Source organism: Dipodomys spectabilis, unplaced genomic scaffold (assembly GCF_019054845.1).
Source record: "Dipodomys spectabilis isolate Male_0828 unplaced genomic scaffold, ASM1905484v1 ptg000095l, whole genome shotgun sequence".
In the NCBI taxonomy this organism is placed as follows: Eukaryota; Metazoa; Chordata; class Mammalia; order Rodentia; family Heteromyidae; genus Dipodomys; species Dipodomys spectabilis.
Window position 1 is genome coordinate 38,813,847 of NW_024870772.1, and position 26,308 is coordinate 38,840,154.

General features: G+C 36.8%; 1 protein-coding gene across 1 annotated transcript in view; it reads right to left on the reverse strand.

Moving 5' to 3' along the window:
• Window positions 1-491: 491 nt before the first annotated feature.
• Spart (spartin) overlaps window positions 492-26,308 on the reverse strand; it is a 31,714-nt gene continuing 5,897 nt past the window's right edge. Inside the window, exons 3-9 of the mRNA XM_042685613.1 lie at window positions 23,449-23,646; window positions 20,140-20,307; window positions 17,682-17,805; window positions 12,727-12,921; window positions 11,543-11,701; window positions 11,245-11,335; window positions 492-1,930 (exon numbers count right to left, since the gene is read on the reverse strand). Of these exons, the coding sequence (XP_042541547.1) occupies window positions 1,660-1,930; window positions 11,245-11,335; window positions 11,543-11,701; window positions 12,727-12,921; window positions 17,682-17,805; window positions 20,140-20,307; window positions 23,449-23,646 (1,206 nt within the window). The 3' untranslated portion in view covers window positions 492-1,659. The remainder of the gene's footprint in view (window positions 1,931-11,244; window positions 11,336-11,542; window positions 11,702-12,726; window positions 12,922-17,681; window positions 17,806-20,139; window positions 20,308-23,448; window positions 23,647-26,308) is intronic.

Below are 26,308 nucleotides of genomic sequence, written 5' to 3' on the forward strand. Positions count from 1 at the left end.
AACAAAGACCTCATGGCTTAATCATCTCCTAAAGATCCAGCCTCTAAATACTTTTATACAGGGTACCAAGTTTCAACATAAATTTGAAACATACAAACCATAGTAGGCCTGTAGACAATGAAAACTAGGTTGATCATGGGGTTTGACCTCGGGGTCTGGGCACTGTCCCTGAGTTCTTTTGTTCAAGGATAGAGCTCTCCTACTTTGAGCCACAGCTCCACTTTTGGTTTTCTAGTGGTTAATTGAAGCTATGAGTCCCATGAACTTTCCTGCCTGAGCTGGCTTTGAACTGTGATCCTCAGATCTCAGCCTCCTCAGTAGATAGGATTATAGCTATAAGCAACCTGGCCAGTGTAGATCCTGACTGGAAGTTATTTTTCAAATTCAATTTTATTTCCATCATCTCAGAAACTAGTAACCCATTCCTTGATTAGAAAAAAGCTACAGTAAATTTGTATTCCTAAAATACAAGCCCAATGAATACATCTGAGGCCAATTCAGAGAATTATTTATTCACAAAAAGCATTATTTTACCAGCTTCAATATAGTCCATTAACTAGGGAGCCACTAGAAGTTTAGAAATGAATAGACTAGAGCTACACAAACCAATACCAATCTTTTAAAATCAATAATCCAAAATAAATGTGATTAGGTATCAGATTACATTTGTAACTTAAAAAAACAGCATCATGTCCTTTGCCAAAGTAGAAACTACCATGACTACACATATTCTTTACCTTGAATATGAGTAGGAACTTCCTTTCTTAATAACTTTTTGTATTTTTAACACAAATTCCAATGATTGAATCAAAAAGTAAAAGTAAACTGATCTCTGTTCATACTTTCATTCTTATAAAGTAGTTTACTAGGCTTACAGAAGCAGATATTGGTAAAATGATTTATGTACCTATTTGTCCAATTAAGCTGATAATATCACTTCACTTTATTACTAATACTGAAAAATTATCTAGGCACCTAATATATTACTACTAGTCTCAATCTCCAAAAGACTTAAAGATGTATTTTATTCATTTCAACTCAGAAAGCCATCTCATTTCCTAACAGATGGGCAAGCTACCAAGTAATCTTCTAAGACTTCCCTGATTTGAAGTCTTTTAAAATGTTGTCTGAGAATTTTTTTAAAATTGTAACATTACTGCTCTTGTTTAGCTTATATACTGAAAATTCAAACGGGGAATCTATAAAGATCCACAATTAGTGCAAAAGAGGAGACAATATTTTCAATCTGTTTTAGTATAAATAGAACTAAGGTACTACATGTGAGGTTTATGTAAATATATAACTTCCTATTTGACTTTCTAAAAGCTAGCAGATACAAAAATAGTTCAGGGTTAGGTTAAATTAGGTGAAAGCACATATATTAAAGCTTTATTTTAACTGCAAAAATACTGTAGCCACATTCAGGAGAAAATAAACTTATTGAGACTACTGTGTGCATATTTCCAAAGTCCAGTGCAAGAATGCTGATTATTTTCCTTGCAAGTAATACAAGCTCCAAAAAGTGGGACTGTCACTTTACAGGAATGAATGCATTTAAAAAATATTGACTCATCTGGGGAGAATTCCACCATTGGACTATTTAACAAAATTTCTTCCATGTGGTAAGGCTTTGGTATAGGTTACTTCCTAGTATTTCCATCACTTCTCATCCTTCTTTGTCTCTTTCTTCTCTACTTCCTTGGTCTCTTCATCCTCTCTTTTCAAGTCTGCATTTCCTGCTGCTCCTTGAATTTCCTTCTGAGAACTGTCGATGATCCGATAGTCCTCAAGGAGTGTCTGTCCTGTTTGTTTTGCAGTTTTCTTCACCATGGCTTTGATACCAATGTTGTCAATGTTGTAGGCAGCTACACCAACGTTGATAGCAGAATCCACTGCACTATGTGTAGCTTCTCCTGCATTATGCCCGTATCTTAATTTTAAAAAAGTATAATAAAATTATAAATATAAAATAAGGAATTCTGAAGTTAGTATTAAATAAACCTTCAGTTACCCTTGAAGGTAAAATCTAAACTTTCAATTTCATTAATAGCTTAAAACACAACCAAGAATGAAATCATAACACTGTATAATTTACGTGAAAATAAACTCATATTAGATGAGAATAAAGACTGTTGAATAAAAATGAAATGTAAATAAGTGGCTATTAGCCAGTCATTAAACACACCAAGCACTTTGTTTTTCTGGACTACCTGTATCAGTGTCTACCTATTCTCAAGTCATCTAGCTATTATTTTCTCAGTATCCAATCTTTTAAATAGCCCATCTCATTGCCAAACTCACTCTTAATTGCTCTTTCTTCTATCATGTATCACCTTTTACATACCATATAGAATTTACTTACGATTGTTTACATCTTGTCTCACCAAATCAACACCTTTTTACTGTGTTCATTAATGAATCCTATACATCTAGAAGAGCGCCTCTGGGCCAGAGTGCTGTTTGAGACCCTTATGCTCAAGATGAGCACTCTACCACTTGAGCCACAGTGCCACTCCTGGCTTTTTTCAGTAGTTTATTGGACATGAGTCTCAATGGAAGTTCCTGCTTGGGATGGCTTTGAACCACAGATTGTCAGGTCTCAGGCTCCTGAGTTGCTAGGATTATAGGTGCGAGCCCAGCTCATTCTAAGTTTTTTGAGCATCATATACAGAAATATTTACACACTCATATTTATCACTGCACTATTCACAACACTGTAGAATAGTGTCCATAGCATAGGTGTCCATTATCTGATAAAGAAAATGCATTATATATACAATGGAGTATTTGTAAGCCATAAAGAAGGATGAAATTATATTATCTGCAGGAAAATGGATGGAATTCGAGACTATCATGATAAACAAAATAAGCCAGTCTCACTAAGATAAATACCCTGGTTTTCTCCCTTGTAGAATTTAGATGGTAGAGAAGGATATGAAAGTAAAAAGGGGACTTTCAGGGATGTGGAAAAGGGGAGGAGGAAGGAAATGTAAGAAAGGAAATTAGAGGGAGTGAATATGACTAAAATACATGTATCCATGGAAATGGATCCACTTGCAAAGTACATGCTAACAAAAATTTAAAAGTTATGTGAAAAATTATAAAATATGTATAAGAATACTTACTACCAACCACAATAGCCAGTATCTTTCTTTAATACTATGTTCTAAAAATATATATAATCTGGCTCATTATGGTGGCTCAAGCCTGTAATCTGAAGTAGTTGGGTGGGAGAGACCAAGGCCCATCTGGGCATAAACATTCAGGAGACAACATCTTAACCAAAGGCTGAGTGCAGTGGTATGTACCTGTTACCCAGCTACAGGGGAAAACACAATGGCTAGGCTCTGTGGGATGCATCCAGAAACAGGAGGAAGCACTGTAGGAGATACGCAGCCAAGGCTGGCTCTGGCATAAAAGCAAGACCCTACCTTGGGCATGAAATCCTACCTCAAAAACAACCAAGGTAAACATGGGCTGGAAATATAGTTCAGGCACAGATGTAGCTGGGGTGGTAGCGTGACTCCCTTGAGAACATGAGGCAGTGCATACCCAAGACCACCCCCTCTGAACTCCTATACAAGAATACCAAAAGCACACCTCCCAGTAGTTGTTTTAGTCTTTATACCGTTTTCCTCAGAGCCAAGCTTTTAACATTCTTTTAAAATTCTTATCTATTTCCCCAAGTAGTAGATTGCTTAAACAATAAAAAAGGCAAATCTATATTTCTGCATATCATGTTTCATAGGTGCTTTGAGATCTGTACTTGAACAATTCACATTAACACTGGATCTACCTTTGGGATTAACAAAAATTCTCTGTTACTGTTAACCTGGACTAGAACATTATTATGTGATCCACTGGCTTCTCTGAGCTTGGTTATTTCCTAGCACTAGTGTTGTAAGCATAAAGTAATCGTACTATGGTCCTCAATGAATTCGATTCTACCTTTTGCTTCAAGTTTGTAATTATAATTACAACAAACATAATACAGTATAATACTGTATTATAATATACATATACATACATGTACATCCACAGGTACATATATAGAGAGTGGGGAGAGAGAGATTGATTCTGCTTAAATACAGATAAAGGCAGAAGCTGTTGTTAGCTAAACTTTAAGTGTGTGTGACTCTGGACTAGGGATTTTTCTCATCACCAAGGCTGCCTATAACTGTATCCTGCCAGTTCCTGCTGTTTGCAATCCCTCAGCATTCCAAGGATTTGTTGATAGTATAGAGGCTTCATAGAGAAGGGAAGCAGTCATGAACATGACTGACAATGGCTAGAACTACATGAGATGACTAGGGTGGTGGCTTTTTAGCATTGGAAAAGTGATCCTAACTCTTGGTCTCATGTTTACCTCTATAGCACTATGTGAACTACAGTCATCGTAACTCAGGAATTTAAGTCCCTCTCACGTTTTCAAGTGCAGAAAATCCCCCAGACTTAAAAACTTCCACTGGATTTGGAATGTTCCCTATTTTACTGATGCAGTTTATTAACTTTCACAACACTTACAGTATTTTTATGTATATCACATTTCTAAAAAAAGTTATACTGTCTTTAATAATGATGATTTTGTTCTTCCATGCTATTTGTAGCAATTCTTTTTAAACTGGAAAAAAAGTACCAAACTAGGAAGCAGGGAACTATATTCTAATATCAACTGGCTACATAACCTTAGCCAAGTCTCCTGCAATTCATTTCAACTTATAATATGTAACTGAAAGCATTTTTGAAAGTTCTAAAGTACTAAACATTTATTAAATAGCTTTACATTAGCTTTATTTACTTATTTAGCTGGTATGAGAATTTAAATTCAGGGTCTCAAGCTTATCTTCCACTCATGGCTGATACTCTACCAACTGAGCCGTATCTCCAGGCTGGCTTTTTTTGCTGGTTAATTGGAGGTAGAATCTTGGAGACATTTTTGCCTGGGCTGGCTTTGAACCTTGATCCTCAGACCTCAGGCTTCTGAGTAGCTAGGATTATAGATGTGAGCCACTGGGGCCTGGCAGTTTTTTTTTTTTTTTAATATAACCACACCTATTAACTTTCCTTCTAAATATGCTTTGCAGTCAATTTTACTTATGAGCACCTATTCATTTCTTTCTAGTCAATTATTCAGTCCTTCTTTTCACTTAGATTCAAACTATAGTATTAAGTCCTAGAAAGCATATCTTCAATAAAAATATAAAACTTATTTTTGATCTCTTACTTTTTAAAATAAGTTAACTTTAGTTGGAGTTTCAGTTAGATTTTATGTACGAACACTGTCAATAGAAAAAAGTAAAAATGAATGTGCATTATATTCTAAATAAATCAGTGGGACTTAATTTATTATTTGAATCATTTTTAGAAATTTCTCCAATGTCTTCAGTGCATTCTACAGAGGACACTGGAAGTGATTTTAGATTTTACTAACTATAATATTTCAGCAATAACATTTCAAATAAATCTACCAGAAGGTCAATTTATATGCAACCTTCAAAACTATTCTCAGAAATATTATCTTGAAATAAAATAGAAATACCTTTCTATTCATCTAAGTATTAAAAGTTGGCAGGAAGTACCTGGCTTATGAACAGTCTAGTAGGTGAATCTATGGACTCAAGTTTAATCTTGGAGTTAATAGGCAATTTAATTTAGGCAAATGGCTATGATCTAACAGAATGACAGGACCTATGCTTTAGCAAGCTCTAATTGTTTCATAAATTGAAACAGGAAACAAGTGAGCCTGATTTGAAATAATGTAGGCCTATTCTAAGTGGCTGATATAAAAAAAGCAAAAGATATTGGTGGCAGAAAAACCTGTAGTGATATATAATTTGGATGCTTGAGTAAAAAGATTAAGACAAAGCTTACCAGAAAAGGCAGACTTGAGAGTTGCTTGTGCATACATGATAATGTAATGAAGAACAGAAAACAGAATACAATAAAATCTTAGAAAGAACCAAGTTAAGGATAGGTTTGGAAGACAACACTAAGAAAAAGTTTACTAAGACAAAAAGAAAAGGTGACCTAAATGAGAATACAGTTAGATTGAATCCCTCAATCTTTAAAACCACTAAATATTGGAACAAGATTGACCAGAAGTAAGCATGTAATTAAATGTTATTCATGAGAATTTCTGAAAGAAATCTATACACGTACATAATAAAATCATTACTAGTGATAACACAAATAAGAAGGGTGGCTAATAATTAAGCCAAAATTAAGAAATCAATAACAAATCAAAACTAATGAAGGAAAATTAAGTAGTATAATGAAAGAATCCAATTTTAGAAAAATGCAGCAATTATCCAAAGAAAAATTAATGGTCTAGATTTTAATAGCTTTTCAAAAAGTGACAAGTTTGATTTGGGTCATTAAAGAAACAGCCACCAAAAACATACATTCTGTCTTAGGCCCTCCTTATCAAGTGAAAAATATGACCAAAACAAGGAAGTAAATCTCCCCATACCTAATCCGATTACAACAGATAACAAAAATCAGATTCTATTCCAATGCTATATTTTGAGAAGACTGATAAACTAATGTGTTCCTAACAAAATAAAATAGAAATAAAAGAGAATAACAGAGCCCTTCATATAGAGGATTAAGGAACTGACAATACTTAGAAGAGAAGAAAACCACAACTGATGAGTGGATGTGATGTACATTTGGTTTCAGGCAATATGATAGCTACCACTGGAATTATTCACACACCCTTGCGAAGTTAAAAGAGTATTTAAATTAAATTTCACCATAATAACCAATAAAGTACTATGCCATAAAGTAGTAAATTTCTTATAGGAAAATATTTATTATCTAGCTTATTTTCCACAAATATATATTCAAAAATAAAATATCATAAGGGGAAAATAACAATAGATCTAACTTACTGATATTTTATATTCTCCTTTAAACAATTTAAAGTGGAACAAAAGGAGCTTAAAGGTGAAATCTAGAAGCTATGTAGAAGTGTGATGAATTATTTAACAGGTACTATACTGCAATTAAGTATAGTAGTTTCCAGTCAGTTATTGCTTTCCACTGTTCTTGTAGGTCTTTTCTAAATCTAAAAAATAAGACGAAAGTGTCAATGTCTGACAAAAATAATTTAAACTGATTCTTAAAAGTTCTCATATAGGGCTGGAAGGTGGCTTAGAAGCAGAGTGCTTGCCTCGCATGCATGAGGCCCTGGGTTTGATTCCTCAGCACCACATAAATAGAAAAAGCCAGAAGTAGTGCTGTGGCTCAAGTGGTAGAGCGCTAGCCTTGAGCTGAAGTGCTGAGGGGAAGTGCCTAGGCCCAGAGATCAAGCCCTACAAACGACTAAAAAAATAAATATATTTACCTAAAAATGGTAAACTGATCTTTTACATTACCTTATACCATTAGAAATCAGATAAGAACACTTAAATAGTACATTTGGGGTTTTTCTGACATAATGTATATAAATTATGTGGACTCAAAATAACCACTTGGGAGAGTATTACAGTGAAAATATGAATTTATTTATTATACTGAATCAGCTGTATTAGAAAATAAAATCATAAATATTTAGTTTTTAAAGGAAAATAAAGATGTATGGAGATGTAGAACATATAGCATTTCTATAAACAAATTAAATGAAAGAATGATGAATTGATTTGGTCAGTTCTATCACTAAGTTATTGCTAGCTAGGTATTTTTTAAATTTCTTCCCTTAAAAGGCATTTTCCATTTCTAGACCAGACTGCTTCTCAACCAAAGATGAGAAAACAGGATTACCTAGACAAAATCCTTTATTTCTCAAGCATCTCCTTCTTTCTAAAATCCTAATAGAAATTTAATTACTTCCCAGACCAAGTCATCTTTATAGTAATAACACAAAGCTATTCAGCTAAATTCTCACCCAAGTTAACTTGGGAGTAAAAGATGAAAAGAATACCAAAGAGTATAAAAGAAATATAACTTCTGTCAAAATATCCCACATATAATATTATATCCTCTTCACTAAGAACTTATAAATAGAAAAAACTATACCAAAACCTAGTATTTCCTGTATATGTGAGTCTTAAACCTGAGAAAATCTAACATGCATGTCTACTGCTTAATTATCTGTGTGAACAAATGATAGTGATAATTTAAACATAATTCACTTTGGTCTAATAGTCACTTCTGATTTTATATGGCTGTTGCTAGGAAAGAAACTTTTCCCAATTCATACTGATCCATTAAAGTAAAACTCAGGGGTACACACGTACACACACACACACACACACACACACACACACACACACACACACACACACACACACACACACACACACACACACACTGAATATTAGAGGTCAATGCCACAATTCTAAGTGGTAAACTGAAAGATTTGAGTTTTTACATTTCTGTCAAAAGGGATTCAGATGTATTCTGTATTTTCTGTTCCAACTCTCACTTAAAAAGTGATGATCCAGGGCTGGAAAGTTGGCTCAGTGGTAGAGTGCTTGCCTCACATGCATGAGGCCCTGGGTTTGATTCCTCAGCATCACATAAGCAGAAAAAAGCTGAAGTGGCTCAAGAGGTAGGCACTAGCCTTGAGCTGAAGAGCTGAGGGACAGCACCCAGGCCCAGAGTTCAGCCCCATGACCGACCAAAAAAAAAAAAAAAAAAAGTGATGATCCAAGATGTGTCATATTGCTTTGATTCGAAGGTCCACATGTTCCAGATTGAGCAAATCAAGCTGATTTAGGATGGAAATTAAGTTTTAGTATTTCTGATGCCAAAGAGCATAAAAAGTACGTTTTAAAGTGTTAGAAAATAAATCTATAGAGTGCAAAACTTGCACAGATGGGTACATCAAGGGCAGAGTGGCCCAGGACTATTCTCTGCACTGCAGAGCACAGGTTGTAACACATTTGGTTGATATTTTAGTTCTACAACTCAATTTAATGTTTTATGCTTTGTATTACTCAACTATAAAATGGAGATAACTGTTAAAAGCTAAAGGCAATGAATACATCGACTAATAAGTAATTATAAACTAAAAACTAATGTTGTCAATAAGTGAGTAACCAAGAGTAATGAACAGCATAAGTATTACTCCTCTTTTAAAAGAAAAATTAGGTCTAAACTCATTCAGTTGCAAAAGCAAATTACGTCCTTCACATTTTGGCACTTACTAGATAATATAGTAGGACAAAATATAAAGAACATCTGATCAAAGAGTACATTGTATAGATTCGTGAAAATATTAAAAAGAAACCAGCATTTTGTACAATATGTTCTAATGAAAGTGGTAAAAACTACAAAAAAAAAGAATAAACAACTAGAAGATCTTTTCTTAACTCTTTAAAAATCACTTGTTATAAATTTATTGAAGGCTGCTGCTTCGGCATCCATTTTTAGGCATGGCTTAAACTGTGTGAAATCCTACCACCTTTGGCCTAGTTAAAACTTCATCTTCTTTGTTTTTAATTCCTTTGTAATAAAGCCCAATCTCACTGACTCACAGTTGCTGGCCAGTCATGTGAGTTTGGCTAGTTTACCTGAAAAGGGACACCTATCAATTAGGAGTAGCACTCATGGATTTTAACAAGGCACCCAAACTCATCCTCCTGTCTCTGTCTCTCTCTTCACCTACAGTTTCCTCCCTGTTGTCTTTAGACTTCCTGTCAGTCCTTATTTATAATCTTCTTCTCTAGTAAATCTATCCTAAAATATTTGTACTATTTCCCATGTTTTATTGTGTAGTCCCCTTTGTGTCTCACCTGACCAATACACACAAATCTAATTCTTTCACCAGTCATTGGTCTCCTAAAGAGTCCTAGAGATTACTTCTCTAGTAGGAATATAGATCAGACAAAGAACAAATACAGGTCTGAAAAGAGCCCTAAGAGTGTCTGGACGACAAAACAAGTTTTGCAGGGCGCTAGTGGCTCACACCTCTAATCCTAGCTATTCAGGAGGCTGAGATCTGAGGATCACAGTTCAAAGCCAGCCTGGGCAGGAAAGCTCTGAGACTTATCTCCAATAAACCACTCAGAAAACTGTTAATAGGGCTGTGGCTCAAGTGGTAGAGTGTTAGCCTTGAGTTGAAGAGCTGAGGGACAGAGCCCAGGCCCAGAGTTCAAGCTCCACAACAACAATCAAACAAACAAACAAAATCAAGTTTCTTCTGAGAGGGACACTTGGGTTGTATATGAGGATAAAGTAGTAACCTAGAAAGTTGTACTGGCCTACCTTGCCCCATACCAACTGAGCAGGACTTAAATTTACAATCACTCTCTAGAGACTGCAAAGCCATATTAGAAAAAAATGATACTAATTAGTGGATATACTTGCTCATTTCTATGTTTGCCTATTCTTTAACACATGAAATAGAAGATCTACCATCATTCATTCCAATATAAATAGTGGTGATTAGTGAAGATGTGTCATAATTTAGCAGTCATGCTACAGAAAATGAGCTAACGAAGGATGATGTACTTAGTCAAGTTTATCTAGGCAGATATCACCATCGACAAAATATAGTTAACAGCATATACAAAAATTCTCTTTATGGATGATGGACATTTATAACAATTAGTAACATAAAGCAAAGTCATACGAATTCTATTATATTAAAACTTTTCTTAAGCTGGTAACGGGTGGCTCACACCTGTAATCCTAACTACTCAGGAGGGTGAGATCTGAGGATTGTGGTTCAAAGCCAGGCCAGGCAAGAAAGTCCATGAGACTCTTATCTCCAATTAACCATCAGAAAACTAGAAGCAGAGCTATGGGTTAAAGTGGTATAACACTAACCTTGAGTGAAAAAAGCTCAGGGACTGTGTCCAGGCCCTGAGTTCAAGCCCCCCGACTGAGAAAAACAGAATCAAAAACTTTTCTCCAAATTTAGAAAACAGTGAAGCAATGCATTCTGTCAAATAAAAATATTAAAAAAAAAAAAAAAAAAAAACAATTACAGAGCCAGACACTGGTGGCTCACACTTGTAATCTGGCTCCTCAGGAGGCTGAGATATGAGGATTGCAGTTTGAAGCCAGCCTGGGCAGGAAAGTCCATGAAACTCATCTCCAATAAACTACTCATAAAAAGCTGGAAGTAGCACTCTGGCTCAAGTTGCAGCCAGAGCACAAAGAGGCTCAGGAACAGTGCCCAGGCCCAGAGTTCAAACCTCAGGACCAGAAAAAAAATTACAGTAACATCTTAACTCTCGTGATTTTAAGTAAGTGACAAGAGAATTAATCTTGAAAGTAAAATAAAATTTAACTTACTTGTATCTGACAGTTTGTACAGTTTCTGCTGAAACATTATTAACAATGCATCTAGCTGCACATTCCAAGCCCTGCCAGACAGTTGAAAATCCTGTAAATGTATTAAAAGTAAACAAATCATGCTCAAAGCAAACAAGACTTTCCTATATAAAACTCTTCTAGTTAGGTATAAACTTGCCTAGCATGTACAAAACCTGTGCTTGATTCCTAGCATTATAGTCAGTTACTAAAAAATAAACATATAAATAAGTAAATTTAAGAAAAACTGAATTAATTTAACTCCAAGACATTTTATTACCTTGAACACTACTTGCTGCAATTACCATTGCACCATCCAGGGTAGATTTTCCATCTTTGTCCCTTTTAAGAGCTTCAGGAACAAGTTTGCTTCCATGCTTCTTGACATGTGGAGCTAGTTCTTTACCAACACAATTTGCTACAGTACAAACTCCATCAACTAATTAAAAAAAAAAAAGAAGCTTACTTAGAAACACTGTTATTCTCTTGGTTTTTATCATTCATATTTAGCAAAATTCTACCTATGAGTGACAGCCTACTGCCTATTTTTAAACAAAGTCTATCACTCATCTTTCAGGTGAGTTTGTACCATGTATTTATAACCTTGCCTCTTGGATATACATGCTCTTTTTCTGTTTAAAAGAAAATCACCTACCTTTTTTTATGATTTCTGAAATACACATCAGGTAGGGGCACAATTAATGTTACATTTCTTTTCTAGCTAAGCATAGTTATATTTTCTCTCTTCTCAGAAAATATGGCAAATAATAGCACAGTTTTTAATTCTATAAAAGAAACAATCCCAAATCTGGTTCAAAAAATACTAAATACCAAGAGAAAGATAATCTCAGTATATTTAGTGGCAATCCACATGAAAAACCTGTTTTAGTGCTGGGATTCTCAAAAGATAAAGAAAGAGGCATGGTGCTGGGAAGCCTGGCATCAGAACTGCAACAACAGCTTTTCTCAAACGACATATCCCTTGATACTTGACCTGCAACCACTATAAAGTGAGCTGCAATCTCCTGAAGCATACGTCATTTCCTCAAATGGACTCAAGGATAGTAAATACATTCAGAACTCATTCAAAGACATACATACTTTACTCTCCAACACCATTTCTCAACATTTAATATGCAAAATGAATCACCTAGGAATCTTGCAGACGCAGATTCAGAACTGGATATGTGTGTCTGCATTCTGCGTTTCTTGGGTTTCCAGTCAAGCCTATATTGTTGGGGTCTAAAAGTCACAATATGAGTAGAAAGGTGCTGTATATTCTTTGAGATTATACCATCTAAATAAACATTGTAGATTAACCATGGATTAAGAAATTATTGTACTCGTTACCTTATTTACATAACTGTAACCTTCTCCGTACATCAACTTTACAATAAATTTTTTTTTCAAGAAATTATTTCAAGTTTAACTGAAAAGAAACAAAGACGCCTCAAGTCACCTTACCTAGGAACTGACTGACTTTTGCTGCTCCACCAGTAGCCTGCTTCGCTATATAAAGTCCCTTGGTGACAGCTGGACTAACTTCTACTGGTTTTTCTTCTGGCTGAAGCCGTTCTCGGAGTTTAGACGCACCTTTCTGGATTGCTTTGCCGGTAAATTCAGCCCCTTTAACTAAGCCCCAACTCACCCAGGAAGCTCCTTTAAAGGGAAAATGTACAATTGCTCAGTATTAAGGCCAATTATTCCTTTAAACCTTTTATAAGTAACAACTGCCAGAAAAAAAAGAGTCAATATTCAGATCCTATCAACTATACTATAAACTTGCAAGCCTACTTTGTATCTACATCTATGACAAGAATGCTGCAATACCCAACTTTGCCATACAAGTGTAGGTAATACCCCATGAGTCATCAGTTTTCTACTGTTGAATACTAATTTTGAGTTCTGATGCAGAACTCTTGGCAGAAGGACCCAGATATTATTCTTGCTAGCTTATTCCAGTCACCACTTTTCGCCCTTTCTCTAAGGTGGGGGGGGGGGGGGAAGCAAACTAGAAACTAAAGAACTTGTATGTCAAGGAAATGAAAAGGTATGGCAGGTACCTAAAAGTCTATCAGTCTCAAGGTCAATTTCTACACAGTTCAATTTTAAAGTTATTTAACATTTTCCATGCTTGTACATTTCTAAAACTTAGGACCAGTTTTGGTTTTTTTATTGATCTTTACTCAACCATAGGCTGGGGTAAATGAGCTCAATTTATATTGTGCAGAGCATTCATGAATCAGATAAATAAGTCTCTTGATAGATCAGATAATTTTCCTTATATATAAATTCTAAAATATTTTGTGCCATTTTCCTTTTTATTTAAACTAGTACTTCGTAAACTAGTTATTCTACCTCTCAAAAAGCAGTATGTAGGGCTGGGAATGTGGCTTAGTGGTAGAGTGCTTGCCTAGCATGCATGAAGCCCTAGGTTTAATTCCTCAATACCACAAACAGAAAAAGCTGAAAGTGGTGCTGTGGCTCAAGTGGTAGAGTGCTAGCCTTGAGCATAGAGAGGCTTAGGGACAGTGCCCAGGCCCTGAATTCAAGCCCCAGGACAGGCAAAAAAACAAAAAAAAGCAGTATGTAGTTAATGTTTTAACTGTCAGCACCTATGGAACTATTACTAGGACTTTGAGCCTAAGGATACAAGATGAAAAGAGTTACTGGTATGAAGAAACTGAGGTTTCTAATAGCAAAGTCATCTTAAATATTGCCAGAATGCAGTTTTACTCATTTTAAATGATGCGTTTCTGACAGTTCTTATGAATCTCTAAAGATATTTCTCAAGATTAACTGGCCTTAAGAATGTTTTGCTTTCCCATACAATCTCTGAGTCGGATAGGTGTGGAATCTAAGGAGGTGTAAGACTTCGTGACAGGTAGTATTTTAGAAAAATGGCCCAAAACATTATATCCTATTCCAAAATTCCTTCAACATAAAGGTGATATTCTTCCCACTGAGAAGTGGGCCCTGTCATATCCCTTTGAATCTAGGCAGGCTTAGTATGTGTCTGTTACTAAGAAATACTAGGATTTCAAAGAATATGGCAACAGTTTCTTCCTGTTTTGGTAGATGCTTCACATTTGAAACCAGAATCACTATGGAAACCAGACTAGCCTAAGTCACCTGGTTGTAAGGAAGTCAAGCTGTGAAAAGCCTCATGTGGGCACGCTATTTGGCACAATTCTAGATTTTTGATGCCTCTTAAGCTTGATTTGAGAGGTGTGAGGAGGAGGAATCTTCAGAGGACCCTGGCAGTTGACCCCTGTAATAACCCGTGGGGCCCAAGTCAGCGTGGCCCCCTGGCTCAGCCTGCTGGAGGGGGCGGGATATCAAAAGGCGAGCCACACCGCCCCACAGGCCTGGCCACCAGACCCAACAGGGCTTTGAGAGGCTGGCTTCACCGCCCAGCGGGGCAAGGCGGGAGGGGCGTGTCATGCCGAAGGGTGGGGCATGCCGCGGAAAGGGGTGGGGCATGCCGCGGAAAGGGGTGGGGCACGCCGCCAAAAGGGGCGGGGCATGTTGTTAGAGGGGGAGGAGCATCGAGCCCCACGTGGTGAACTGCCTATTGGGATTGGAGAGGGGGCAGTTTAGGGCAGGAGCATGAATGGCAGTTTGAAACCATTAGCTGGGGAGGGTGCAGCCTATCTGGGTATATGTAGGCTGTGTAAGGGGGTGACAGGGTAGAAGAAAAACTGGAGTCCTGAGGAAAGGAGAGGTTAGAGGGAAAACCGTTCGCGCGGAGTTAGGGAGTCTGAGGAAGGAGAGGAGTAGGAGTGGAGGAGACGTGGCAGGAGAGGAACGCTCGCCAGAGCAGGGCAAGCCTCCATAGGCCATCTGGGGCTTCTTGAGTTCATTCGGGGCCTCCTCACCTCCTCTAGAAGGTGCATGGAGCAGGGCAGAGCAGGGCAGGCCTGTGCAGAGTGGAGAGGCCTGCAGAGGAGGAGGAGGAAGGGAAGACAGGGAAAAGCCTTCCTCTTTGGAGCTTTGGAGCTCTGGAGGTCTGGGGTTGGAGGTTTGCAGAACTAATAAAGGTCAGGGGGTCAGGACTGTCCATTGGAGGCTTGGAGGTTTGTTGGTTGAGGCTGCTATTGGTTCTGGGTATCTAGCCCAGGACAAGGTAGTCTCAGGACCCTTTTCTGGTATAAATAGTGTAAATAAACTTTTGTCCACCTTTCACTGTCTGTTCTCTCGATGGATTGTCTTGCTCTCCGGCGATCATAAGTCCACCAACTGTCAAGTCACTAAGGAGCTAACCATCCTTCCTCAATCAAGATCCTCAGAAATTATGAAACAGACACAAGCCATTCTGCTGTGACTCACCTTTCTGAATATCTGGCCCACTGATTTCCTAGATAGAAATGTGGTGGGCTTTTTAAAAAAACACAATAGCAATAATGGCACTTATAGCAGTATAATAACGTAAAAAATTTTAAGGAAATGCCCTTCAAAAGGTTAAGGTGGCCAGCAAGTTCTCTCAATAGTAGCCTCCTCGTAGTGCTTGGCAGCTTAGTTGGTAAGGTAAGTGAAAAGGGTTTTTTTAAAATTTCATTGAAAATCTCTTCACGAGTCAATGTTACTTCACATTTGAAAATGTAACTTCATCTTTTCATCTCAAGTACAGTTGTTTGGCAAGAGGAATAACATTTTATTAGTACCTGTCTATTTTAGCCAAGTTGTTAGCTATTTATTAGGTCATAAATTTGTTTTACTGAAAGGCAACCAGCAGTATTTTTTTAAGCTAAACAGGATGAATCAGAGAACTACTACAATTGATTAGCTAAATAAAAGGTTAGTTGTAAAGTAGAAAGATATATGTTAGTAATGGTCATTCTAGTTTCAGAATAATTGATCTGGATACCTTTCTAGCCTTAATTTATTAACAGATCTTACTTCCCAATCGGTTTGGCTATATCTTTCAGATCTTCTCAGATTGATTGCAGTGCTGTGTACCATAGGCGTACTGTTTTGCTTCTTGTTCTGAGTATGGACAGTGTCTCCCAAAAGTCTCTATGTTAGTATGAAAGGCTGTTAGGGTGATGCTACTGGGAGGCAGAGTCTTATGAGAGGTCCTCAGGTCATTGTAGTGTGCCCTTAAGAGGGGATTATAGGACCCCAGTCTCTTTCTTCTGCTTAGTGACTCATGATACAAGCAGTCTTTCCCACCATGCACTCCCTGTGCTCCCAGTAATTGCCATCTGGCATACTCCACAGAGACCCACAGTGAAGGGGGGCTACCCCATCTGAGACTGGAACCTCCAGAATCATAAGCAAATAAATCTATTCTCTTTTTAAAAGTAATTACCCAGATAATCTGTTGTAGCAATAGAAAGTTAACTAAAGTGTTTCCAAAGGAGATAAGCATTTTTTAAAAAAACGTAGGCATATTAAACTGTGGTGCTGAAGCAAAAGACTATAAAGTTGTGGAACAATAAATTTTAGTTCTCATGGTTTGGAGACTAGCAAATCTAAGGTACTGGCAAGGCCTTCTTATTTACTTTAAAATTTTCACTTTTTTTGCCAGTATCCAGTCTTGAACTCAGGGCTTCATGCTCTAGCTGATACTCACAACTTGAGTCAGGCTGCCAGCCAGCTTTTTGCTTGTTTTTTACAGATAACATTTCATGGAATTTTCTGCCCAGGTTGGCTTTGAACCCTAATCCTCAGATCTTAGCTCCTAAGTACATGGTCTTCTGGGGCCTCTTTAATGACAGACTATTCTCATTCGTAAAGGCTCTTCCATTGTGACCTAATCACCTCCATAAGCCCTCCTAATATGATCATGCTAGAGGTCAGCGTTTCAATGTGAAAATTTTGAGAGGATGCAAATATTCAGACCATAGGAGTAGAGGAAGAGGGGAAGAAAAGACATTTCAAATAAAATTTTATGAGCTGGACACCTGAGACTCACATCTATTATCCTAGCTACGCAGGAGGCTAAGATCTGAGGATCGTGGTTCGAAGCCAGCCAGGCAGAAAAGTCTGAAAGACTTATCTCCAAAACACTACTCAAAAAGCTGGATGTGGCACTGTGGCTCAAGTGTTAGAGTGCTAGCCTTGAGCACAAACAGGCTCAGGGACAATGCCCAGGCCCTGATTTCAAGCCCTAGGACTAGCAAAAAAAAAAAAAGTAATTTTATGTTTAGAGTTACTTGATAGTTTAGGAATATCTGAAATTTTCTATTACCAATTTTCCTAAGAGCAAAATATAGTAATATGCCAAGGAAAAATTTATACCTATATGATAATGTGATGTTCTGAGAAATTAATTCTATTTTTAGTATTTCAAAATTGGTTGCTTGAGATAAAAATGGAAGTTTTTTTTTTCTAAATCATTCCCTTATGAACAATAATTTTACTTGGTTCCCAAAGTTTCAAAATATAGGGGAAAAAAACTAATATTACTGTAGTACCTGTTAAAATGTTGTGAGCCATTTTTTCACTCCATTCAGGTAATTCTTTTGCTTTTTCTTCTGAAACTGGCTCATAGGGTACAATGTTACTCAGATTAACTTCTTCAGTTGAAGCATCTTTTGTCTAAACAGTGAAAATGTTTCAAAATGTGAAAACAGTAAAAGGGGGAAACTTACCATGTAATAAAATGTTAAGTCAACAAATATGAGTTATAATTATCAAAAAAATCTCCAGCCAATCTAGTTGTTGCAAATCCTATATACAACAATACTAGAACTGTCATGAAGCAAAAAGTAATTCTGGTCTTATCTAAGCTCCCACTGGAACTAAATACATGTATAATTCTTAATATACCATTTATAAATTCATATTTAAATTGGCTAATTTTTTTCCTTGATTAATCCATTCCTTCATGTAGATATCATCCACAGAAGTTATTTTGTGTCTGGTGCTCAGAAATTACTCTTGAATGACTCAGTCAATAAAGGATATATCTAAATAAATTGGTTTTGACAGAGATGAAAAGATGAATGTGAAGTATATAAGAATAAGTAGCCGGGTGCTGGTGGCTCATGCTTGTAATCCTAGCTACTCAGGAGGCTGAGATCTGAGGACCTTGGTTCAAAGCCAGCCTGGGCAGGAAAGTCCATGAAACTCTTATCTCCAATAAACCACCAGAAAACCGGAATTGGCACTGTAGCTCAAGTGGTAGAGAGCTAGCCTTGAGCTGAAGAGTTGAGGGACAGCGTTCAGGCCCAGAGTTCAAGCCCCATGACCAACAGACAAAAAAAAAAAAGAATAAGTAAACATTAATTTTAAGTGGAAATGGGAGAAGGTATAGAGCTAGAGCCAACACCAAAAATCTCAAAATAAGTTCATTCCAAGAAACTGAAGAACAGGCTAACTCATACCTCATAGTATGAAACCTTCTATGTCCAATAGAAATATCAAGAAATTCATTTAAATACAAAAATATAGATTACATTTGTACATCAAACAAAAGCAAAAGATTATATTATATGCCAAAATATTATATGTATTATATGTATTACATGTGTTAAATATCTGCATATGTATGTATGTATAAATAAATAAATAAATATATATATAGGCTGGACTATGTATAAAATACATATGATATGACAATCAGAAGCTAGTAACTCAGGGCCAAGGGGAGGGGAGAAGGGATGTTGAATAGTAAGATCATGGTTTGAGGCTACCTCCAGGTGATATCCCGCTTCAACAAATAAGCATGATGGTACATGCCTATATTCCCAAATATGGGGGAAGCACAGGTAGGAGGGTCAAAGTCAGAGGTTAGTCTAGGCAAAAATGCAAACCCTATCTAGGATTAGACATTTGGCTCAAGTGTAGAATGTTTGCCTAGCTCATACAAGATCTTTAGTTCCCTTCTCAGTACCACCAAAATAAGAAGGGAGCTAGATGACTGTTAGGAATTTTCTACCCTTTGAAGTTATTTCTTGTGATTAACTTTTCAAAACCTTTAAAAACAAATGTTTCTTTGAATCATGCAGGACTCGTAAAGTCCTCATTGAGCTGGCCTAAGATGTTAATAACTTGAACCAGTTGTATTTTGCAAGCATATATGGAATATTCATGTGATATTAATCCTAAAGAAAATTAATGAGCACTTACCAAACAGAATACAACAATGAAGAATACTGAATTGCTTGTAAGCCACAGAACACTACTGGCTTCTATCTTACTACTTCTGCCTAGAATCCCTTCCACTTTTTGTACGTACATGAGGCCAATTCTTATTGTTATCTTTAAGCATCATCCTAGTTATTATGTCTATCTGAACAACACTCTTTGATGCTTCCGATGCCATCCATCCACCCATACTTATTTATCAGTCTAGGCTAGATCTTCTACCTAATAATCATTAGAGAGAAACTATCTCTTTTCTAATCCATACTTTCCACTATGTGTTCTATTTCTTGAGATGAGAAATTTAAACCTTGTCCAATATGTACGTCTAACATTCGGTAAATATTTACTGAACTCTAATTCACATTTGTAATTTAGGGCATATTTCATACTAAGAACCTAAGGTATAAAATGAAAACTACTACACATTGTTTTAAGAAACCAGATCTCATTCTGTTTCCCATCTATGAAAGTGAAAGGAACCAAGTAGAGCTGACAATGCCAAAGACAGTAGCAAACTGGCATCAAACTCTTGCTAAATACAGCAAAGTGGAAAACAAGGCATAGCAAATGAAGAGTTTGCATGTCATTACTGTAAATATGAAAGTTTTTCAAACAGGATAAATGGATCCCTGAACTTCAAAGAATATGAGTACAAATGATTTAGAGGCAGAAATATTAAAACTAATCCTGATTGCACTGTAGTGAATATAGTAGTGAATATAAGTAAGATCGCATAAAACATGAAACAGAATAGAACATACTTCCTATCACTCCTTTATTTACCTTTTTCCCGCGTTTTCCTTTATGACGTGCCTCCTTGTTGGCCTGGTCCAACGAAGAACCTGACTGCCTTACATCAATGCCAGAAGCTTCCTTCAACTGGTCAGAGGGGAGTCTTGTTCTTCCCGGGATTTGCAATTCATCTTCTCCTTCTGCCCTGTTCCAGTTGGCCTGGAGAGTAAAGAACAAAACTTAGCTCAGAACAGACTGCATAGGGCTGGGAAGGTGGTTCAGTGGTAGAGTGCTTGCCTTGTATGCACGAGGCCCTAGGTTCAATTGCTCAGCTCCACATTAGCAGAAAAAGCCGGAAGTGGCTCAAGTGGTAGAGTGCTATCCTTGAGCTAAGGAGCTGAGGGACAGCGCCCAGGCTCAGAGTTCAGGCCCCATGACCGACAAAAACGAAACAAAACAAAACAAAAAAACCCAACAGACTGCATAGATGACTTTTATCCAGACATGTTACACCATTTTCACAATATACTTCTTCAAATATCAGCATTGGACAGTCTAAATAAGTTGTTTTTGTTTTTTCCTAAACCTTATTACCAAACCTGAAATTTCTAAGTTCTTTAGTTTTAAACCATATGGCCTATATTTAATTTCAAAAGAAGAATATAAAAGACAACTTAAGAGTACTTGCTGGCATAACTGAATTTAATTAAAAGATGAATAGATTTAAGGAAATGCATATAAGAAGTTGATGTTTGCTTTTAATACTAAAGGCATTTTGCTAGCACACATTTGCTAAATGAGTACTTAAAAATAAAAAACAATTTCAGCAACTAGTTTTCATTTACAGTTTAAGTTCTGAAACAACAGAGAAAAGGTAATACACAATCAAAAAATTGAATAGAGAAAATAAACATATAATGTATCCTCAAAGCCTCTTTAATTTCTTTCCTAAAGCCCAATAATGTAGGTTCAATGATACATAGATAAGTCAGGTCTGTGAATAACTATGCATGTCACTTAAAGGAGTAAATAAGCAAAGCCAAGAGAAATCCAGACCCATTTCACCATGTTTATTCCTCCCCATGAACACATGGAGGCCATGTACCTTTGTATTCACCTATCTCACTCTTGCTAACCTACCATTTCATACAGTACTAGGTTAATAATAAATTCTAAATGAGTACACACATGTTGCCAATCATGCTGAGGTAACTGTTAATACTCCTTAATAAAAATAATTTCCCCTGTCAAACAGTAGGATAGAAAAGACCCCCTAAATAAAACCATCACCATAATCTGTTTCAACTCCCTTACAAATACCCACATGCTTATAATATGGGCAGAGGAAATGGGTTAAATATGGGTGATGGTTGTGATTTTGGATAGAAAGTGGCCCCCAGTTGGTCCTAGCTGGTTCTCATCATTAAAAGGTGACTGAATCATGAGAGCTCTCATCACCTGATTGATACATTCATAATTTAATAACCACTGGAAGATAGTACAGGCTAGGGCATGTGGGGCCTGGTTGGAGGAAGTTGGTTTTGGGGGCGTGCTTCTGGAGGGTGCACTTTGTTCCTAGTTCTTCCTCTCTTTGTCTCTGCTTCCTGGCTGCCATGAGGCAAGTAGCTTTTCTCTCCTATACCCTTTTGCCATCAATGCTTTTGCTTAGCTATAGACTTAAAAGTAATAGAGCAGCCAGTCATGGACTGAAATCTCTGAAATCGTCAGTACAAATAAATCTTTTAAATAAATCATTTTAAACTGCTTCTCTCAGGTATTTGTCATAGCAATGAAAATTAACTCATTTTATTTTTTCATTTTTCCTTCATTGTCATAAAAGGTAATTCTGTCAACCAATTCTATTCTGAAAATTCCAAATATTCACCTTAAATGTCCAAATAATACAACTAGATCTGAAGCTAAAATTGTCTTCATTCAGCATCTCATGCTTTACTCCCATGGGACCACTTTTCCAATCAAGCATTAAGAGTGGTGGTAAACATAAAAGCTTGTATTCACAGAGCTCTATTTCTTACTAGCACTGATCACCTCAGCCCACTAAGTGGATGTTCTTATCCCTATTTTATGACAAGGTAGAGAAGTAACAGCTGAGATAAACAGCTAAAAAGTAAAAGAATTTGAATTCAGACCTGGGAAATTTAACTTCAAAGCCTAGAACCTTAATCATTGTTTATATGAAATTTTCAGGATAGTCTTAAAAACACAAAGCAAATTAGACACTCTCAGTCTCCACTAATCTCATTAGAAGTGAATAACTTCCACCTTGTTTGTGGAAGTTTGAACTCAAGGGCTTAACACTTGCTAAGCATACACTATATAACTTGAGCTACATATCCAACTCCTACAACTTCGTGGTGTGTGTGTGTGTGTGTGTGTGTGTGTGTGTGTGTGTGTGTGTGTGTGTGTGTGTGTGTGTGTGTGTGTGTGTGTGTGTGTGTGTGTGTGTGTGTGTGTGTGTGTGTGTGTGTGTGGTCTTGCAGTGTGAACTTAGGGCCTGGGAGCTGTCCCTGAGCTTCTTTTGCTCAAGTCTTAAGCCATAGCTCTACCACCATCTTTTTGAGAATAGTTTATTGGAAATGAGATTCTCACTGACTTTTCTGCCTGGGCTGGCTTTGAACCACATCCTTACATCCTCAGCCTTCTACGTAGTTAGGATTATAGGTATGAGCCACCAGTGCCCAGCTACAATTTCTTTAAAAGCAGACATGCCCAGGACTCTAGGCACTCACACACAGTGAAACCAAAGGAGGATTCTCTTAGGAGAGATGAACACCAAGTGCAATGCCTCTGTGCATCTGACCATATAAAATAGTATTTATCGAAATGAATTATAGGAAATGGAAAAAGAGGTTTTGTTCTTTGTTGCTGTTTTAGTTTTCTTTTTATCTGTCTTTGGGAGAGTAAGGGCCCAAAAATGGAGAGACAAAGGGTGAACAAATGCAGCAATGCTACTCAGTGGACACCATATTGGAAAATCAACTATACAGATGGAGGGCAGGGATGGTAGGGGAAACAAAGGACGAGGCAACAATGCTTGATAAGAAATGTACTCATTACCTTGCTCATGTAATTGTAACCCTTCTGTATGGTATTTTCACAATAAAAAAGAAAAGAAAAGAAAATCAACTATACAACTTGTGAGTGGGGATGGGAGAGAAAAACCAGGAAAGAGTGAGGGAATAGAGGACACTGCCCAAAAACAAATGTACTCTTTACCTGGCTTATGTATTTGCAACCCCTCCATACATCACCTTTATAATAAAAAATAATAAAAAATTTAAAAAGAAGACAGTGCACAAGTTAAAGTAGATTTTCATCCTAAATGAAGATATGAATTACCTGAAGCCGGAGGTCAGACATTTGCCTTAACAGATCCTCAAAGAGTTCTCTATCTTCCTCTGGTAGTTCAGAGGATAAGACAACTCCCACAAAGCATCCTGCAGCTTGTAACATTGTATCAGGAAACATGTAGGCTCCCACAGTACATTTCAGAACTGGAGATCGATCAGGAACTAGAGGATATAACCAGTCACAAACCTAAAATAATTAGAAGACAAACCAGTGAAATAAATTTTAAAATAAGATTGTTATGGTAGAAAATAAACATTTCAAACTTTGATATGTACGTATATTAAAGATTTTATAGAACATCTGTATTAATAAATCCCCAATGAAAATTAATCAGTTCTTACTATAACTTTCCCGCAATAAAAACTGCTAAAAATGCTATTGCTCCATTACATCTTTGGGTTTTTTAAAAAGCAGAAATACATGTTAAATAGTTTTCATCCCAAAATGATGATACAAATTAGACTCTCATAGTACATTTCAGAACTAGAGATCTGGCTGGGCACTGGTGGTTCACGCCTGTAATCCTAGCTACCCAGGAGGCTGAAATCTGAGAATCACGGTTCAAAACCAGCCCTGGCAGGAAAGTCCGTGAGACTGTTATCTCCAATAAACCACTTGAAAACCAGAAGTGGTGCTGTGGCTCAAGCAGTAGAGCACTTGCCTTGAGCCGAAGAGTGCAAGGACAGCGCCTAAGCCTAGAGTTCAAGCCCCACAACTGACCAAAAAACAAAAACAACAAATTCATTATCCCTTTATCTCTCCCCTTCCTTTTTGAATTGTTTAGTGGATTTCATTATAGTATTTTCCTATCTACACATAATGTACTTCGATCATTTCTCTTCCAGTAGTTCTTCCCCAAATATCCCTTTACAAGCATGTCATATTACTTTTTTATATCTACATTCCACATATGTAAGAAAACTAACAGTCTTAAAAGTGGTAGCCATACTGCTTTTCAGTAGCCAAACTATATAACTCTGCCTAACACTAGAGTCCTATCTTACTATAAAATAAAATTGGAAGGATCAATCCGTTAACACAATGTGTGATATAAACATATAAAAGAACATAGACTTCATCCAAGCAGATGGGAAACTGATACATTTAAGGCTCACTTCTGAAATTTACCTAATAAACATTTTCAGTCCTTTTATTAATTCTCTTCAGTTGTTTTTTTTGTTTGTTTCCTGGTCGTAGGGCTTGAACTCTGGGCTTGGGCACTCTCCTTGCACTCTACAGCTCAAGGTAAGTGCTCTACCACTTGTGCCACAGCGCCACTTCCAGTTTTCGAGTGGTTTACTGGAGATAAGAGTCTCACAGACTTTCCTGCCCTGGCTTGCTTTGAACCGTGATCCTCAGATCTCAGCCTCCTGAGTAGCTAGGATTACAGGTGTGAGCCACCAGCGCCTGGCTCTCTTCAGTATTTATCTCAAAAATAACTACCTGTTTATATTTAAGTCAAACTTGGCACAAGTTATAATACTACTATATTTTCCAAAGCATAGTAGATAAATCATGTGAAATGATATCAGGTAATTCACAATTTTTGGGGGGGGTGGGGGAGTCCGGTCGTGGGGCCTAAACTCTGGTCCTGGGCGCTGTCCCTCAACTCTTCAGCTCAAGGCTAGTGCTCTACTACTTGAGCCACAGCGCCACTTCTGGCTTTTTCTTTCTGCTTATGTGGTGCTGAGGAATCGAACCCAGGGCCTCATGCATGCAAGGCAAGAACTCTACCACTGAGCCTCCTTTCCAGCCCAATTCACAAACTTTTAAATTTGAGTAATTACATATTTTAATATGCATTAGAGACAACAGGTATTTTCCTTAATTTTTACATTTGTTATTCTGATGAACAAATCATACAGTATAATAAAAGTATTGAGAAACCAATACTAGGGGTATATATTTGACCAAGAAAATTATAGTTTATTCTAAAATGATAAAAAGCTTATGAAATGTTTTATTTACTATTCTATAATATTTTTAAAATTAATTATATCTCTATACCTTGATTGAAGTGCAATATGCCAGAGCTCCTAAACATTGTTTACCCTTTCATAGGATCAGTTATTACAGATTGGTGAGCTTATCTTGTAAGCTGACTTATCCCAGTTTCACTTTCAGAAGGAAATTTCATGTTCAAGTTCTCTATGAACTAACCACAGATTTGTGGACTTTAAAAAAACACATTAGAACTAAACCAAAAGAATTTCAGAGTCCTAAAATTCCAAGTCTATTCCAAACAAAATAATCTTGTTCTCATTTGTTAAATACACAAATGGACTTTATAGCATATGAAAAAATATTTCTAATGCCTAAAACTTAGCAAGTATATTATGGTTTGGCTTTTAGAATAAACACAGTCAACATTTCTGCAAATCCTTTTTAAGACTCTGCTACAAATACCTGGACATACGTAAATGATAGCTTCTTAAGGGGATTCAAAGTAAATTTGGGGTATAATTTTACTTTTGACATAGGACCAAAGGAGGGATGAAAAAGATTAAATTATCAAGAATTAATACAAAGTTTCAATCCTTTTAATGATTTAGTTCATGTAACCAGCAGTGTTTCTGATGTTTACCTCCTGAACCTTCAGCTGCCAAGGACCCAAACATTATTTAATTCCACAGTATTACTATTACCAAATAAGCAGGTTGTTGTAGTTTTATCAGTATCCTTCCATGACCCTATACAACATACCTGCCCTGTTGTTGTTGTTGTTGTTTATAGTGGAAGAACAACCTGCCCTGTTCAACTTTAAGACTTCTTCCCTAAAATAACTGGAGTCATTCTTCTTGTCCAGTAATTAATCAATAATGCCCAAAGGACCTTTCACTCTACTAAG